General features: G+C 64.7%; 2 protein-coding genes and 1 long non-coding RNA gene across 3 annotated transcripts; 2 read left to right on the top strand and 1 right to left on the bottom strand.

Annotated features, from left to right (window-relative positions):
- Positions 1-1,108: 1,108 nt before the first annotated feature.
- Positions 1,109-11,772, bottom strand: BCKDHA (branched chain keto acid dehydrogenase E1 subunit alpha). The gene is made up of 9 exons (XM_054187650.1): positions 11,634-11,772; positions 10,400-10,558; positions 8,583-8,669; positions 8,390-8,498; positions 8,101-8,262; positions 6,392-6,598; positions 6,153-6,294; positions 4,829-5,000; positions 1,109-1,340 (listed from the first exon to the last, which is right to left on the bottom strand). The coding sequence occupies exons 1-9, from the start codon at positions 11,718-11,720 to the stop codon at positions 1,170-1,172; spliced, it is 1,296 nt and encodes a 431-aa protein (XP_054043625.1). The 5' UTR covers positions 11,721-11,772; the 3' UTR covers positions 1,109-1,169.
- A 403-nt stretch (positions 11,773-12,175) lies between these two features.
- EXOSC5 (exosome component 5) lies at positions 12,176-15,794 on the top strand (the record flags this gene model as incomplete). The annotated part of the gene is given in 9 exon segments (XM_054187654.1): positions 12,176-12,235; positions 12,237-12,270; positions 12,432-12,537; positions 13,967-14,021; positions 14,024-14,098; positions 15,187-15,315; positions 15,317-15,328; positions 15,422-15,511; positions 15,611-15,794. Coding segments are annotated over 9 exon segments (654 nt in total), but the record flags the coding sequence as incomplete, so codon positions are not given.
- Positions 15,795-16,202: 408 nt separating this feature from the next.
- Positions 16,203-17,835, top strand: LOC128903640 (uncharacterized). The gene is made up of 3 exons (XR_008464138.1): positions 16,203-16,262; positions 17,483-17,575; positions 17,682-17,835. It is a non-coding gene; the product is annotated as an uncharacterized LOC128903640 (long non-coding RNA).
- Positions 17,836-17,894: the final 59 nt, after the last annotated feature.

The following is a 17,894-nucleotide window of genomic DNA, read 5'->3' as shown; positions in this document are numbered from 1 at the left end:
GGGGCTTAATCCCCCCCCCAAAGGGTGTTAATGCCCCCCCCAGAGGGGCTAAATCTGCCCCCCCAGGGGTTTTATCCCCCCAAAGGGGGTTAATGCCCCCCACAAAGGGGTTAATGCCCTCCCCAAGGGGTTAAATCCCCTCCCCAAGGGGTTAAATCCCCCCAAAAGGGGGTTAATGCCCCCCCCCCAGAAGGGGCTTAATCCCCCCCCAAGGGGGTTAATGACCCCAAAGGGGTTAATCCCCCCCCAAGGGGCTTAATCGCCCCCAAAAGGGGGTTAATGCCCCCCCCCAAAGGGTTTTAATTCCCCCAAAAGGGGCTTAATCCCCCCCCAGGGGTTTAGTGCCCCCCCAAAGGGCTTAATCCCCCCCCAAAAGTGGGTTAATCCCCCCCCCAAGGGCGTTAAAGCTCCCCCAAAGGGGCTAAATCTGCCCCCCCCCCAGGGGTTTAATCCCCCCCAAAGGGGTTAATTCCCCCCAAAGGGGCTAAATCTATCCCCCCCCCCAAAGGGGGTTAATGCCCCCCAAAGGGGTTAATCCCCCCCGAAGGGGGTTAATGCCCCCCCCCAAGGGGCTTAATCGCCCACGAAGCGGGTTAATACCCCCCCAAAAGGGTTTTAATCCCCCCCCCCGGGGGTTTAATCCCCCCTCAAAGGGCTTAATCCCCCCAAAGGGGCTTAATCCCCCCCCAAAAGGGGGTTAATGCCCCCCCCAAGGGGCTTAATCGCCCACGAAGCAGGTTAATACCCCCCCAAAAGGGTTTTAATCCCCCCCCCCCGGGGGTTTAATGCCCCCTCAAAGGGCTTAATCCCCCCCAAAAGGGGGTTAATGCCCCCCCCAAGGGGCTTAATCGCCCACGAAGCGGGTTAATACCCCCCCCAAAAGGGTTTTAATTCCCCCCCCCGGGGGTTCAATCCCCCCTCAAAGGGCTTAATCCCCCCCAAGGGGCTTAATCCCCCCCAAAAGGGGGTTAATGCCCCCCCCAAAAAAGATTTTAATCCCCCCCCCCAGGGCTTTAATCCCCCCCAGAGGCCCTCCATCCCCCCTCCCCACGGCTTCTCTCCCCCTCCCTGGGCTACCACCCCCCCCCCCAGGGGCTAGTAGCCGCCGCCGCCGCAGGCTGGGGGGGGGGCAGCGAGGGTTTATTGATTTTTTTTTTTCAGCGGGGGGGTCACTTTTGGAAGTGCTGGAGGGGGTAGTGCTCCCCGTAGAGCTGGAGGTGCCGCTCCAGGGCCGCCCGCTGGCGCCGCAGGTGGGGGGGCAGCTCCCGGTAAACGTCGGAGAAAAGGAGCTGCACGTTGGGCTTGGGCTTCCGCTCCGCCTGCTCGAAGGCTTCCATCACCTGCGGACACGCAACAAGGCGGCTGCCCCCCACCCGGATCCGGCCCCAAAATCCCGGGGATCCCGCCCCAAAATCCTGGGGATCTTGCCCTAAAATCGCTGGGATCCTGCCCCAAAATCCCTGGGATTCCTCACCAAAACCCTGGGGATCTTGCCCTAAAATTGCTGGGATCCGGCCCCAAAATCCCTAGGATCCTGCCGCAAAATCCTGGGGATCCTGCCCTAAAATCCCTGGGATTCCTCCCCAAAATCCTGGGGATCCTGCCCTAAAATCCCTGGGATTCCTCCCCAAAATCCTGGGGATCCGGCCCCAAAATCGCGGGGATTCCTCCCCAAAATCCTGGGGATCTTCTCCTAAAATCCCAGGGATCCTGCCCCAAAATCACTGGGCTTCCTCTCAAAAATCCTGGGGATCCGGCCCTAAAATCCCTGGGATTCCTCCCCAAAATCCTGGGGATCCGGCCCCAAAATCGCGGGGATTCCTCCCCAAAATCCAGGGGATCTTCTCCTAAAATCCCAGGGATCCTGCCCCAAAATCACTGGGCTTCCTCTCAAAAATCCTGGGGATCCTTCTTCAAAATCCCAGGGATCCTGCCCCAAAATCCCAGGGATTCCTCACCAAAATCCTGGGGATCCTGCCCTAAAATCCCTGGGATTCCTCCCCAAAATCCTGGGGATCCGGCCCCAAAATCCCGGGGATTCCTCACCAAAATCCTGGGGATCTTGCCCTAAAATCGCTGGGATCCTGCCCCAAAATCCCTGGGATTCCTCACCAAAATCCTGTGGATCTTGCCCTAAAATTGCTGGGATCCGGCCCCAAAATCCCGGGGATCCTGCCGCAAAATCCTGGGGATCCTGCCCTAAAATCCCTGGGATTCCTCCCCAAAATCCTGGGGATCCGGCCCCAAAATCCCGGGGATTCCTCACCAAAATCCTGGGGATCCTGCCCTAAAATTGCTGGGATCCGGCCCCAAAATCCTGGGGATCCAGCCCCAAAATCCCGGGGATCCTGCCCTAAAATCCCAGGGATTCCTCTCCAAAATCCTGGGGATCCTTCCTCAAAATCCTGGGAATCCTGCCCCAAAATCCCTGGGATTCCTCCCCAAAATCCAGGGGATCCTGCCCTAAAATCCCAGGGATCCTGCCCCAAAATCGCTGGGATTCCTCTCGAAAATCCCGGGGATCCTGCCCCAAAATCCCGGGGATCCTGCCCCAAAATTGCTGGGATCCGGCCCCAAAATCCTGGGGATCTGGCCCCAAAATCGCGGGGATTCCTCCCCAAAATCCTGGGGATCCTGCACGAAAATCCCAGGGATTCCTCTCCAAAGTCCTGGGGATCCTTCCTCAAAATCCTGGGGATCCTGCCCCAAAATCCCTGGGATTCCTCACCAAAATCCTGGGGATCCTGCCCCAAAATCCCTGGGATTCCTCACCAAAATCCTGGGGATCCTGCACGAAAATCCTGGGGAGATCCTGCCCCCAAATCCTGGGGATTCCTCTCCAAAATCCTGGGGATCTTTCCCTAAAATCCCGGGGATCCTTCCCCAAAATCCCAGGGATCCTGCCCCAAAATCACTGGGAACCCTCTCCAAAATCCCTGGGATTCCTCCCCAAAATCCTGGGGATCCTTCCCCAAAATCCTGGGGATCCTTCTCCAAAATTGCTGGGATTCCTTTCGAAAATCCTGGGGATCCTTCCCTAAAATTCTGGGGATGCTTCCCAAAAATGCCAGGGATCCTTCCCCAAAATCCTGGGATCCCTCCCTGAAATCCCAGTGTCCCTCCCCCAAAATCCCAATGATCTCCCCCCAGAATCCTGGGAATTCTCCCCAAAATCCCAACGATCTCCCCCAAAATCCCAACAAACTCCCCCAAAATCCCAGGGATTCTCTTCAAAATCCCAACCATCTCCCCCCAAAATCCTGAGGATTCTCCTCAAAATCTCAACCATCCCCCCCAGAAAAAACCTCCCAGGGATCCTCCCCCAGATCCCATCCCTCTCCGGATCCCAGTAAAACCCCCCTAAATCCCAGTAAAACCCCCCCGCATCCCAGTAAAACCCCCCCAAATCCCAGTAAAACCCCCCAGATCCCAGTAAAACCCCCCCAAATCCCAGTAATACCCCCCCGGATCCCAGTAAACCCCCCCCAAATCCCAGTAATACCCCCCCGGATCCCAGTAAAACCCCCCTAAATCCCAGTAAACCCCCCCAAATCCCAGTAAACCCGCCTGGATCCCAGTAAAACCCCCCTAAATCCCAGTAAACCCCCCCAAATCCCAGTAAACCCGCCTGGATCCCAGTAAAACCCCCCTAAATCCCAGTAAAACCCCCCCGGATCCCAGTAAAACCCCCCCAAATCCCAGTAAAACCCCCCCGCATCCCAGTAAAACCCACCTAAATCCCAGTAAACCCCCCCGGATCCCAGTATAACCCCCCCGGATCCCAGTAAAACCCCCCCAAATCCCAGTAAAACCCCCCCGGATCCCAGTAAAACCCACCTAAATCCCAGTAAACCCCCCCCGGATCCCAGTATAACCCCCCCGGATCCCAGTAAAACCCCCCCGGATCCCAGTAAAACCCACCTAAATCCCAGTAAAACTCCCCTGGATCCCAGTAAAACTCCCCTAAATCCCAGTAAACCCCCCTGGATCCCAGTAAAACCCCCCTAAATCCCAGTAAAACTCCCCTAAATCCCAGTAAACCCCCCCAAATCCCAGTAAAACCCCCCCGGATCCCAGTAAAACCCCCCCAAATCCCAGTAAAACCCCCGCGCATCCCAGTAAAACCCCCCCGGATCCCAGTAAAGCCCCCCTAAATCCCAGTAAAACCCCCCCAAATCCCAGTAAACCCCCCTGCATCCCAGTAAAACTCCCCTAAATCCCAGTAAACCCCCCCCGGATCCCAGTAAAACCCACCTAAATCCCAGTAAACCCCCCCCGGATCCCAGTAAAACCCACCTAAATCCCAGTAAAACCCCCCCGGATCCCAGTAAAACCCCCCCAAATCCCAGTAAACCCCCCCGGATCCCAGTAAAACCCCCCAAATCCCAGTAAAACCCCCCCGGATCCCAGTAAAACCCCCCTAAATCCCAGTAAAACCCCCGCGCATCCCAGTAAAACCCCCCCGGATCCCAGTAAAGCCCCCCTAAATCCCAGTAAAACCCCCCCAAATCCCAGTAAACCCCCCTGCATCCCAGTAAAACTCCCCTAAATCCCAGTAAACCCCCCCCGGATCCCAGTAAAACCCACCTAAATCCCAGTAAACCCCCCCCGGATCCCAGTAAAACCCACCTAAATCCCAGTAAAACCCCCCCGGATCCCAGTAAAACCCCCCCAAATCCCAGTAAACCCCCCCGGATCCCAGTAAAACCCCCCAAATCCCAGTAAAACCCCCCCGGATCCCAGTAAAACCCCCCTAAATCCCAGTAAAACTCCCCTAAATCCCAGTAAACCCCCCCGCATCCCAGTAAACCCCCCCAAATCCCAGTACCATCTTGCGGGAGCTCTTCCGCCAGCCCTTCTCCTGCTCCTCGTCCCACCAGCCCCGGCCCAGCATGAAGTGCCTCAGGCGGGAGATGGGATGGTCCTGCTTGTCCCAGTAGTTCACCTCGTCCACCGAGCGATACGCCGAGCTGTCGTCACTCGTGCTGTGGTGCCCGATCCTCCCCGGCCCCCCCGAAAAAAAAAGACCCTTAAAAAAACCCCAAAAAACCCCCAAAACCCCATCGTTTTTTTTTGGGGGGGGGGGAGGGGACGCGAACCGGGAGCGGGAGGAACCTCCGGTAGATCATCCGGACCCGCCGCGGGAAGGAAGGTCGGGATGGATTCGTCTTCCCTAGCGGCGCCCGGCGCCTCTGGGAACAGCCCCCCGCCCCGCCCCACAGGTCTTGAAGGGCCCCTCACGGTCTTCTCCAGGCCAAATCCTGCCCCCCCCCACCCCCCCAGGCCCCGGCACAGGGCCCTCAGGAGGTCCTCCAGCCCCTTGGTTGGCTTGGTAGCCCCTTAATTGACTTGGGAGACCCCTCGGTTGGCTTGGTAGCCCCTTAGTTGGCTTGGTAGCCCCTTAGTTGGTTTTGTAGCCCCTTGGTTGGTTTGGTAGCCCCTCGGTTGGCTTGGTAGCCCCTTAGTTGGTTTTGTAGATCCCTTGGTTGGTTTGGTAGCCCCTCAGTTGGCTTGGCAGCCCCTCAGTTGGCATGGTAGGCCCTCAGTTGGCTTGGTAGCCCCTCGGTTGGCTTGGTAGCCCCTTGGTTGACTTTGTAGACCCTTAGTTGGCTTGGTAGAGCCTCAGTTGGCTTGGTAGACCCTTAGTTGGTTTTGTACATCCCTCAGTTGGCTTGGTAGCCCCTCGGTTGGCTTGGTAGGCCCCTCGGTTGACTTGGGAGACCCCTCGGTTGGCTTGGTAGCCCCTTAGTTGGCTTGGTAGCCCCTCAGTTGGCTTGGTAGACCCTCGGTTGCCTTGTATACCCTTGGTTGGCTTGGTAGACCTCTCGGTTGGCTTGGTAGAGCTCTCGGTTGGCTTGGTAGGCCCTCGGTTGGCTTGGTAGGCCCTTGGTTGACTTTGTAGACCCTTAGTTGGCTTGGCAGACCCTTGGTTGGCTTGGTAGACCCTTGGTTGGCTTGGTAGACCCTTAGTTGGCTTGGTAGCCCCTCGGTTGCCTTGTATACCCTCGGTTGGCTTGGTAGCCCCACCTCCACCCACCTGTGGAGCCCCACTCCACAGTCTCCACCCACCTCGGCGTCCCCTCATCTGACCCCCCCCCATCCCCCGAGGACGTTAAGGGGTGTGGGTTGCCGCGTCCCGTGCCTGGCCCTACCGGTAGGTCATGGCCTCGATGAGGAAGGGCTGGTTCTCGGCCACGGCGCGGCGCCGAGCTTCTTTGGTGGCGTTATAAACGGCGAAGACGTCGTTGCCGTCCACCCGGATGGACAACAACCCGTAACCGGGACCGCGCGCCGCTGCGGGGAGGGGGGGGGGGGGGGCGACAAATTGAGGCGCCACCCCAAAACCACCCCCACCCCCCCCCCCCCGCCAAAAAAACCAGGGCGTTCTTACCGATGCCGTCGCCGCGGTACTGCTCGGAGGTGGGGGTGGAGATGGCGTAGCCGTTGTTGCGGCAGAAGAAGACGATGGGACACTCCAAGGTGGCGGCGAAGTTGAAGCCGGCGTGAGCGTCCCCTTCGCTGGCCGCCCCCTCCCCGAAGTAGCAGATGACGGCCCGGTTGGCGTCGGCGCGTTTGATGGCGTAAGCGGCCCCCACGGCTGCGGGGAGGGAGGGACACGGACGGGTCACCGGGGGCGGGGGGACAATGACAGGGGGACGTGGGGACACGGGGATGTGGGGGGTGGAGGGGCGACATGGGGACACAGGGACGGCGTGGGGGGAGAGGGGGACGTGGGGACACGGGCATGGGGCGGGGGGGGACACAGGGACGTGGGGAAACAGGGATGCGGGGGGTGGAGGGGGGACGCGGGGACATGGGGGTGTGGGGACACGGGGACAGGGTGGGGGGGCGCAGGGACGTGGGGAAACGGGGATGTGGGGGGTGGAGGGGGGACATGGGGATGTGGGGACACGGGGATGGGGTGGGGGGGACACAGGGACGTGGGGACACGGGGATGGGGGGGGACACGGGGGTGGAGAGGGGGGAGACGTGGGGACATGGGGGACACAAGGACGTGGGGACACGGGAATGGAGAGGGGGGGACACGAAGACGTGGGGACACGGGGATGGTGAGGGGGGGACACAGGAGATGTGGGGATGGAGGGGGGGACACGAGGACGTGGGGACACGGGGATGCGGGGGGGGACATGGGAGACGTGGGGACATGGGGATGGGGGGGGACACGAGGACGTGGGGACACGGGGATGCGGGGGGCAGACACGGGAGACGGGACACGGGGATGGAGGGGGGGGACACGGGAGACATGGGGACACGAGGATGTGGGGACATGGGGATGGAGGGGGGGGAAATGAGGATGTGGGGACACGGGGATGGAGAGGGGGGGACATGAGGACGTGGGGACACGGGGATGGGGGGGGGACACGGGAGACGTGGGGACACGGGGATGGAGTGGAGAGGACACAAGGATGTGGGGACGTGGGGATGGAGGGGGGGGACATGAGGATGTGGGGACACAGGGATGGGGGGGGACACGGGGGTGGAGAGGGGGGAGATGTGGGGACGGGGGACACAAGGACGTGGGGACACGGGGATGGAGAGGGGGGGACACGGGAGACGTGGGGACACGGGGATGGAGGGGGGGGACACAAGGATGTGGGGACATGGGGATGGAGAGTGGGGACACGGGGACGTGGGGACACGGGGACAGGGTGGGGGGGACACAGGAGACATGGGGACATGGGGATGGAGGGGGGGGACACGGGGATGGAGAGGGGGGGACACGGAAGACATCGGGACACGGGGATGGAGAGGGGGGGACATGAGGATGTGGGGACACGGGGATGGAGAGGGGGGGACACGGGAGCCGTGGGGACATGGGGATGGAGAGGAGGGGACATGGGGATGTGGGGGGGGGGACACGGGAGCCGTGGGGACATGGGGATGTGGGGGTGGGACACAGGAGCCGTGGGGACATGGGGATGGAGAGGGGGGGACACGGGAGCCGTGGGGACATGGGGATGCTGGGGGGGGGACACGGGAGCCGTGGGGACATGGGGATGGAGAGGGGGGACATGGGGATGCGGAGGGGGGACATGGGAGATGTGGGGACGCTGGAGGGGGGGGGCGCCCCCGAGGCACCTTGCGGGATCTGGGTGGCCAAGGGTGACGAGATGGTGACGAAGTGACGGTCGCGGCAGCCGTAGTGGACGGGCATCTGCCGGCCTTTGCCGGGGTCGCTGGCGTTGCCGTAACACTGGGCCATGAAGAGGTCCAAGGGGTAGCCCCGGTACATCAACACGCCTGGAAACGGAGTCGGGGGGGGGATGGACACGTACAGCCGCGACTCCGGGGACGTGCCACCGCCCCGCCCCCCCCCCGGCGTCCCCAAAATCGGGGACGGTGTCTCCCGCCCCCCCCCCCCCCTTACCCGCCTCCCGGTACTGCCCGAAAACCAGGTCGGTGTCATCCAGGGCGGCGGCGCTGCCCACGTGCGTCCCCTCCTCCCCGTAGTTGGTCATGTAAAAGGAGATCCGGCCCTGCCGGGGGGGGACGGGGGGGTGACACGCGTGTCCGTGTCCCCGTGTGTCCCCCCCCCCACCCCGGGGTGTCCCCAAGCTCACCTGGCGCTGGGACTCGTAGAGGATACGGTCCATGGTGTTGAGGAGCGTCATGGTCCTGTAGAGCTTCACCACCTGCTCCTTGGGCAGCTGCGGGAACGGGGGACACACACAATACGCTAAACACGCGTGTGACACGGGCTGGGGCGGGCGGGGGGGAAGGGGTCGCGGGCCCAGAGGTCGCGGGGTTAGGGGGGCGGAGCCCACGTGGGGCGTCGTACACGTGCGGGGCGTCATACGTGTGGGCGGCACGCGTTGGGGGTAAGCGCGTGCCTGCGCGGGGCGTGTTCGGGGTGTCACACGCCTGGATATTGCGTGTTCGGGGTGTCACATGCCTGGCTGTGGCGTGTTCGGGGTGTCACACGCCTGGACATCATGTGTTCAGGGTGTCACACGCCTGGATGTTGCATGTTTGGGGTGTCACACGCCTGGCTGTGGCATGTTCGGGGTGTCACACGCCTGGACATTGCATGTTCGGGGTGTCACATGCCTGGATATTGCGTGTTCAGGGTGTCACACGCCTGGATGTTGCGTGTTTGGGGTGTCACACGCCTGGCTGTGGCGTGTTCGGGGTGTCACACGCCTGGACATTGCATGTTCGGGGTGTCACATGCCTGGATATTGTGTGTTCAGGGTGTCACACGCCTGGACATCATATGTTCGGGGTGTCACATGCCTGGCTGTGGCATGTTTGGGGTGTCACATGCCTGGATATTGCGTGTTTGGGGTGTCACACGCCTGGACATTGTATGTTCAGGGTGTCACACGCCTGGACATTGCATGTTCGGGGTGTCACATGCCTGGATATTGTGTGTTCAGGGTGTCACATGCCTGGCTGTGGCATGTTTAGGGTATCACACGCCTGGGCATTGCGTGTTCAGGGTGTCACGTGCCTGGCCGTGGCGTGTTTGGGGTATCACACGCCTGGATATTGCGTGTTCAGGGTGTCACACGCCTGGACATTGCATCTTCGGGGTGTCACATGCCTGGCTGTGGCGTGTTCAGGGTGTCACATGCCTGGACATTGCGTGTTCGGGGTGTCACGTGCCTGGATGTTGTATGTTTGGGGTGTCACCTGCACGGCTGTGGCATGTTCGGGGTGTCACATGCCTGGCTGTGGCGTGTTTGGAGTGTCACGTGCCCAGACATCACACGTTCGGGATGTCACATGCCTGGATCTCACGTGTTCGGGGTGTCACGCACCCAGACATGGCGTGTTCAGGGTGTCACATGCCTGGACATCGCATGTTTGGGGTGTCACGTGCCCAGACGTTGCGTGTTTGGGCTGTCACACGCGTGGACGTGACACGTTTGGGGTGGCGTGTCCCCAGACACGGCATGTTCCGGGTGTCAAAAGCCTGGCTCTAGCGTGTTTGGGGTGGCGCGTCCCCAGACATCGCGTGTTTGGGGTGTCACACGCCTGCCTCTGGCATGACTGAGGCGTCACACGTGTGAACGTTGCGTGTTCAGAGTGTCACGTGCCCAGACATCACGTGTTTGGGGTGTCACGTGCCTGGCTCTGGCGTGTTCAGGCCGTCACATGTGTGGACGTTACATGTTCGGGGTGTCCCGTGCCCAGACGTTGCGTGTTCGGGCCGTCACACGCCTGTCCCTGGCGTGTTGGGGCCGTCACATGCGTGGCCATCACACCTCCGGGGCGTCCCGTGCCCAGACGTTGCGTGTCCGGTGCGTTCCCGACCCCGTCGCTGGCGTGTTCGGCGCGTCCCACCCCGCGCGTCTCCCGTCGGCGCTCCCCTTGCCGCATGCGTGTGCTTGGCGTGTCCCCTCCCGCCCCCCTCCCCACGCGTGTCGGGCCTGACCTGGGGGTCCTCGGAGGGGCTGAGGATGTGGCCCTGCCGGTCCATGACGCGGTAGACGGGGATCCCCGAGATGACGTTGGGCTGGATGAATTCCAGCCGCTCGGCGAATTCCGCCGAGGCCCCGGGAAACTGCGGCTTCTCCTCCGGCGAGGGGAACTCCTGCCACCGCGGGGGACACGGCTGTCACCTCTCTTGGCCCCTCTCCCACCTCCCCCCGCCCCGGTGTTGTCCCGCTCCCCGAAATCCCCCCAAAAGGGGCCCCGGGCGCCTCCCTCCTGTCCCACCCCCTGCAGAGCCAATGGCCAGGGAGGGCGAGGGACGTGGGGACCCGCCAGGGGGATGCGGGGACACGGGGACACGGGGATGTGGGGACCCAGCAGGGGGATGCGGGGACACACGGACCCATGAGGGGGATGTGGGGACATGGGGACGTGGGGACACAGGGACTGACAAGGGGGATGCGGGGACACGGGTACGTGGGGACCCAGCAGGGGGATGCGGGAACACACGGACCCACGAGGGGGATGTGGGGACATGGGGACGTGGGGACCCACCAGGGGGATGCGGGGACATGGGGACGTGGGGACACAGGGACCGACAAGGGGGATGTGGGGACACGGGGACGTGGGGACCCACAAGGGGGATGTGGGGACACGGGGACCCATGAGGGGGATGTGGGGACACGGGGACACAGGGACTGACGAGGGGGATGTGGGGACACGGGGACTTGGGGACCCACCAGGGGGATGCGGGGGCACGGGGACATGGGGACACAGGGACCGACGAGGGGGACGTGGGGACACAGGGACCGACGAGGGGAATGTGGGGACGTGGGGACCCACCAGGGGAATGTGGGGACACACGGACCCATAAGGGGGACGTGGGGACACGGGGACCAGGTGGGGGGGACAGAGGGACATGGGGACCGGGTGGGGGGGACAGAGAGGGACGTGGGGACACGGGGACGTGGGGACCAGCGAGGGGGGTGTGGGGACACCGGGAGAGGGTGTGGGGACACGGGGACGTGGGGACACAGGGACACGGGGATCGGGTGTGGGGGACACGGGGACACAGGGCCAGGACGGGTGACACGGGGCGGGGGTGGGGTGGGGTGGGGGGGAGTGTCCCCGGTCCGCCCCCCGGGCGACTTGTGGCCGCCGAGGGCCGGTCCCCGAGCGGTGCCAGCCCGCCCCCCCGGGGCCGTGCTCCCCCCACTGCCCCCGGCCCCACTCACGGCGGTGCTGAGGCGCCGGGCCGGGCCGCGACCGGGGCTGGGCGGGAGGCGCCATCGCAGCGCCCTCAGCGCCGCCATCGCCGCCATCTTGGCAGGGGCGGGGCGTCGTGGGCGGGGTCCCTGTCAGCGGTGGGGGGCGTGGCCAGGCGGCGGGGACCAATCCGGGCTCAATACGCGGGGGCGTGACCGGGCGGCGGGGACCAGACGGAGGTTTCAACGCAAGGGGGCGGAGCCAAGCGGCGGGGGCCAACCAGATTTCGATACAAAAAGGGGGGCGTGGCCAAGCGCGCACATCGGTGTATGTCAACACAAGCGGGCGTGGCCAAGGCGTGGGGGCGTGGCCAAGGGGGCGGGGACCAATCAGGTTTCGATACACAAGGGGGCGTGCCCGAACGGCGAGGACCAACCGTGGGTTTCACCGCAAGGGGGCGTGGTTACGCACGCCGGCGGGGTGGGCGTGGCTATAAGCGTCGCGTCGCGCCGCGGCCGCCGGAAGCGGAAGTGCCGGCTATGGCGGCGGCGGAGGAGGATGAAGGAGGGAAGATGGCGGCGGGGCGGCGGGTGCTGCTTGCGGCCCCTTCTCCTGCGAGCAGGGGCTGCTGGTCGCGACCCGACGGCTCGGCCGCCTTCCTGCAGGGTGCGCTGGGCCTCCCCGCGGCCTTCCCCCTCCGGGCCTTCCCCCCTTGGGCCTTCCCCGCGGCCTTCCCCCCCCCCCCCCCGGGCCTTCCCCGCGGCCTTCCCCCCGCTCAACCCTTCCCCCTCTCCCGTCGGTAACCGGCCTCTCCCCTCCGTCCCCAGGCGACACCTCGGTGCTGGCCGGGCTCTACGGGCCGGCGGAGGTGAAGGGCAGTAAGGAGCTGCCCGACCGGGCGGCGCTGGAGGTGCTGCTGCGCCCCAAGGTGGGGGCTACCGGGTGGGTGTCACTGTCACCCCCCCTCCGCCGCCGCGTCGCCGGGAGAGAGGGGGCCCCGGGCAGGGGGGGAGAGGGGCCCCGGGGAAGGGGTGGGGGGGAGAGAAGGGCCTTGGGAAAGGCGGGGGAAGGGTCCGGAGCCCATGGAGAGGGGCCCGGGGAAGGGGGAGAAGGGGTCCGGAGGCCATGGGGAAGGACCCCGGGGAAGCAGGAGGGGGAAGGCCCCCAGGGAAGGGGTGAGAGGGGGTCCGGAGCCCCTGGGGAAGGGTCTGGAGAGGCAGGAGAGGGGCCCCGGAGCCTGTGGAGAAGGGCCCGGGGTGGGGGAGAAGAAGGGCCCAGGATTGTCGGGATTCTCCGGCTGCTTCTCACCGTTCTCTGGTTTGATTTTTCCGACTGACTGCCTGATTCTCCTGACGGATTCGCCGGTTGATTGGGGGATTTCCTCGGTTGCCTGCGTCTGGGATTCCCTGATTCTCCCGGCTGGTTCCCCGGTTTATTCTCCGATGGATTCCCCGGCTCCCCGATGGATTCCCTGGCGGGTTCCCGGGTGGATTCCCTGACTCTCCGATGGATTCCCTGGTGGATTCGGCTGTGGGTTCCCTGGGGAATTCCCTGGTTCTCCAATGGATTTCCCGGTGGATTCCTGGTTCCTTGGTGGATTCCGTGACTCTCTGATGGATTTCCCTGGTGGATTCGCATTTTCCTGGTGGATCCCTTGGCCTTTCCATGGGTTTCCTGATGGATTCCACTGTGGATTCTTGTTTTCCTGATGGATTCCTTCGTCGATTCCTTGGTTTTCTAATGGATTCTCGGTTCCCGGGTGGATTCCCTGCCTCTCCGATGGATTCCCTGGTGGATTCCACTGTGGATTCTTGTTTTCCTGATGGATTCCTTCGTCGATTCCTTGGTTTTCTAATGGATTCTCGGTTCCCGGGTGGATTCCCTGCCTCTCCGATGGATTCCCTGGTGGATACCTGCTTCCCTGGTGGATTCCGTGACTCTCCGATGGATTCCCCGGTGGATTCCACTGTGGATTCCTGTTTTCCTGGGTGGATTCTCCGACTTTCCGATGGCTTCCCTGGCGGATTCCCGGTTTCCTGGTGGGATCCCGTGGTTCTCCAATGGATTCCCCATTCCCCCGGTGGATTCCGCCGTGGATTCCCGGTTTCCTGGGTGGATTCCCTGACTCTCCGATGGCTTCCCTGGCGGCTCCCCTGGGGGCTTCCCGGTTTGCTGGTGGATTCCCTTGACTTTCTGGTGGATTCCCCGCTTCTCCGATGGCTTCCCCGTTCCCTGGTGGATTCCGTTGACTTTCCGGCGGATTCCCCGGCGGATTCCCTGCCTCTCCGCCGGCTTCCCCTGTGGATTCCCGGTTCCCCCGGCGGATTCCCTGCCTCTCCGATGGTTTTCCCGGGCGGATTCCGGCCCCAGGGGTGCTGGAGCGCAGCCGGGAGCAGCAGCTGCGGGGGAGCTGCGAGGGGGGTGCTGCTGGGGGTGCTGCACCCCCCGCACCGCCGTCACCCTGGTGCTGCAGGTGCTGAGCGACGCCGGCTCCGTATCCTTGGCCGGGGGGGGGACACACCGGGGGGGGGGGGGGGGAAATGACAGACACACATTGCACAGCAGGGGCTGGGAGGGGGGAGGTTGTCTTTTTTAGGCCCCCCCCCCCTTGTCCTCGGCACCCCCCTTTCCGTGTCTCTGATCCCTCACCCTCAGCCCCCCCCCCCTTTGTCCTAGACCTTTCCTCAAGCCCCCCCTTTTTCTTGCCCCCCCCCCTCGCTTTATTCCTCAACTCCCCCCCCCATTTTCCTTGGCCCCCTGGCCCTTCGGTCCCCCTCCCCCGGCCCCCAGACCCCCCCCCCCCCCCCCCCCGGCCCCTGGCTTGCCCTTAACACCCCCCCCCCCTTGCCCTTGGGGTTCCCCCCCTCGCCCCAGCTCCCCCCTTTTGCCCTTGACACCCCCCCCATCTTACCCTTGGGCCCCCCTCCCCCAGCCCCAGACCCCCCCTCTGGCCCTTGGGCCCCCCCAGCTTGCCCTTAACCCCCCCCCCCTGCCCCCGGCTCCTTGCCCCAGCTCCCCCCTTTTGCCCTTGACACCCCCCCATTTTCCTTGGGTCCCCCTCCCCCGGCCCCAGACCCCCCCATCTTACCCTTGGGGCCCCCCAGCTTGCCCTTAACCCCCCCCGTCCTTGCCCCCAGCTCCCCCCTTTTGCCCTTGACACCCCCCCATCTTATGCTTGGGCCCCCCTCCCCCGGCCCCAGACCCCCCCTCTGGCCCTTGGGCCCCCCAGCTTGCCCTTAACCCCCGCCCCCGGCTCCTTGCCCCAGCTCCCCCCTTTTGCCCTTGACACCCCCCATTTTCCTTGGCCCCTTGCCATTGGGGACACCCCCTGGACTCCAGCCCCCTCCCACCCCCCCCGTTTGCCCTTGGGGACCCCCCCCTTGGCCCCAGACACCCCTGTTTGCCCTTGACACCCCCCCACTTTGCCCTTGGGGTTTCCCTCCCTTCTCCCCAGCTGCCCCCTTTTCCTTGGCCCTTTGACGTTGGGACCCCCCCCCCCCCCAAGCTTGCCCCTGGGGGCCCCCCACTGGCCCCACAAACCCCCTCGTTTGCCCTTGACCCCCCCCCGCCCCCCCCCCCCAGCTGCTCTCCTGCTGCCTGAACGCCGCCTGCCTGGGGCTGCTGGACGCGGGGCTGCCCCTCTCCTCCCTCTTCTGCGGCGTCACCTGCGCCCTGCGCCCCGACGGCGCCATCGTCCTCGACCCCACCACCCCGCCAGGAGCAGGTGAGGACCCCCGGGCGCGGGGTCGGGGGGGGGTGTCCCCCAAACCCCTTGGGACCCCCCTCCCACCACCCCTGACCCCCCCAATCCCCGCAGGAGGCCCGCGCCGTCCTCACCTTCGCCATCGCCAGCGTCGAGAGGAAGGTGCTGATGGCCACCACCAAGGGCAGCTGCTCCGTGGAGGAGGTGAGCGGGGGTCGGGGACGCTTTTGGGGTGCGGGACACCCCCCCCGTGTCCTGGGGGAGGGTCTCAGTCCCTTTTTCCCCCCCCCGGCTTTTCCCCAGATGCAGCAGTGCCTGGCGGCGGCCCAGCGCGCCGCCGACACCATTTTCCAGTTCTACCGCGATTCCGTCCGGCGGAAATACTCCAAATCCTGATGCCGGGGGACAACCCGGAGCGTCCCCCCGCTGTCCCCAACCCGCCCTCTGTGTGTGTGTGTCCCCCCCCTGCCGAGTAAAGGACCCCCCCTCCCCCTTTGTCGCGCCTCTGAGTCCATCCAGCGCCACACGGGGACCCCCCCACACACCGTCTCTTGAGTCCCCAAAATGGGCGGGGGGGGGGAACACAAGAGCTGACGCGCGCCCCCCCACCGGCCCCAAAAAATGGGGACACCCAAGATGGCGGCGCCCAGTGCACCGCCCGCGCTGGTACGCCCAAGATGGCGTCGGCGCCGCCGTACGCACCCGCGCGCCCAAGATGGCGGCGCGCAGCGCTCCGCCCGCGCTGTTACGCCCAAGATGGCGGCGCCCGGCTCCGTTATGCTTTTAAGATGGCGGCGCCCCGCCCACCAGGGGGGAAAGGCGGCCAATGGGGCGACGACGGGGCGGGGATGGGGGGGGGGCGGGACGCGTTGCCGCGGCAACGTACGCCGGAAGTGCGTGGGTGCGTGCGTTCGGGCGCGCGGGGCGCGGCCTGCGGTGGGCAGCGCCGGGAGGGGTGTGTGAAAGCCGGGGGGGGCCGGGGGGGTGTAATGGGGGGGGTGTGGGGGGGTTATAGGGGGATAGGGGGGTCCAATGGGGGCGTATAGGGGTGAAATGGGGGGATATAGGGGATGGGGGCGTTCGATGGGGGGATACAGGGGTGCTGCAGGGAGATATGGGGGGGGGTAGAGGATATGGGGGTCCAGTGGGGAGGTATAGGGGATATGGGGGTCCAATGGGGGGGATATAGGGGTGCTATAGGGACATATAGGGAATATGGGGGGTCCAATGGGGGGGTATAGGGGGTGTAATGGGGGGCTATAGGGGATATGGGGGTCCAATGGGGGGGTAGAGGGGGTGCTATAGGGGGATAGGGGGGTGCTATAGGGAGATGTAGGGGATATGGGGGTGCTATAGGGGGGATATGGGGGTGCTCTAGGGAGATCTAAGGGATATGGGGGTCCAATTGGGGGGGTATAGGGGTGCTGTAGGGGGATATGGGGGGTGCTATAGAGCGATGTAGGGGATATGGGGGTCCAATGGGGGGATATGGGGGTGCTATAGGGGGATATGGGGGTGCTATAGGGGATATGGGGGTTCAGTGGGGGGGTAGGGGGGGTGCTGTAGGGGGGATATGGGGGTGCTCTAGGGAGATCTAGGGGATATGGGGGTCCAATGGGGGGATATGGGGGGTGCTATAGGGGGATATGGGGGTCCAACGGGGCACAATGGGGGAGATACGGGGGGCGCAAACGGGGGGGGGCTATGGGGCCTGTAGGGGCGTAACGGGGGGATGTGGGGGAGCTGTGGGGGCGCAGTGGGGGGGGGCTATGGGGCCTGTAGGGGGCGTAACGGGGGGATGTGGGGGGGAATATGGGGTATACGGGGGCGATGTGGGGGGGGGGACTCTGGGGGGGGGGGATGTGGGGGGCGCAGCGGGGGGATGTGGGGGGGGACTCGGGGGTCGCAAAGGGGGGGCTATGGGGCATATGGGGGGGGGCAGCGGGGGGGATGTGGGGGCGCAAGGAGGGGGGGGGGGCAGTGGAGGTGGGGGGGGAATACGGGGCGGGAGGGGGGGGATGTGGGGCACACAGGGGCTGCTGGGGGGGGGGGGGGGGGGGCTAGAGGGGCGTCCCGGGGCCCTGCTGAGGAACTGGGCCACCTTGGGGGGGGGGGGGGGTGGGCAGAGGGGGGGGTCCCCCATTGTTGTGTGTGTGTGTGTCCCCCCCCCCGCAGGACGATGGCGGAGCTCCACGTCATCGGGCAGATCGTGGGGGGCAGCGGCTTCCCCCCAGCGCCGCCTCTTCTGCAAGTGGGGGCTGCAGGCGGGTGAGTGCTGGGGGGGGGACACACCGGGGTGACCGTCCCCCGTCCCCCCCCCCCCCCTTTTTTTTAACGTGTCGTGGTGTCCCCCCCCCCCCCCCCCGCGTTTCAGGGGGCGCCTGGAAGCTGCTCTCGGGGCTGGGCTCGGGGCAGACGCAGGTGGACGACCCCCAGGCCGACGACGTGGCCTATTGGTGCCACCCCCCTCGACGTCCACTTTGCCACCAAGGGGCTCCAAGGTAGGTGTCACCCCCCCCCCCCGCCCCCCCCCCCACGACGTCACCTGGGTCCCCACGACGTCCCCTAAAACCAACCAACCCCCCCC

Source organism: Rissa tridactyla, unplaced genomic scaffold, assembly GCF_028500815.1.
Source record: "Rissa tridactyla isolate bRisTri1 unplaced genomic scaffold, bRisTri1.patW.cur.20221130 scaffold_553, whole genome shotgun sequence".
NCBI lineage: Eukaryota > Metazoa > Chordata > Aves > Charadriiformes > Laridae > Rissa > Rissa tridactyla.
This window is presented reverse-complemented; position numbering and strand designations above follow the sequence as displayed.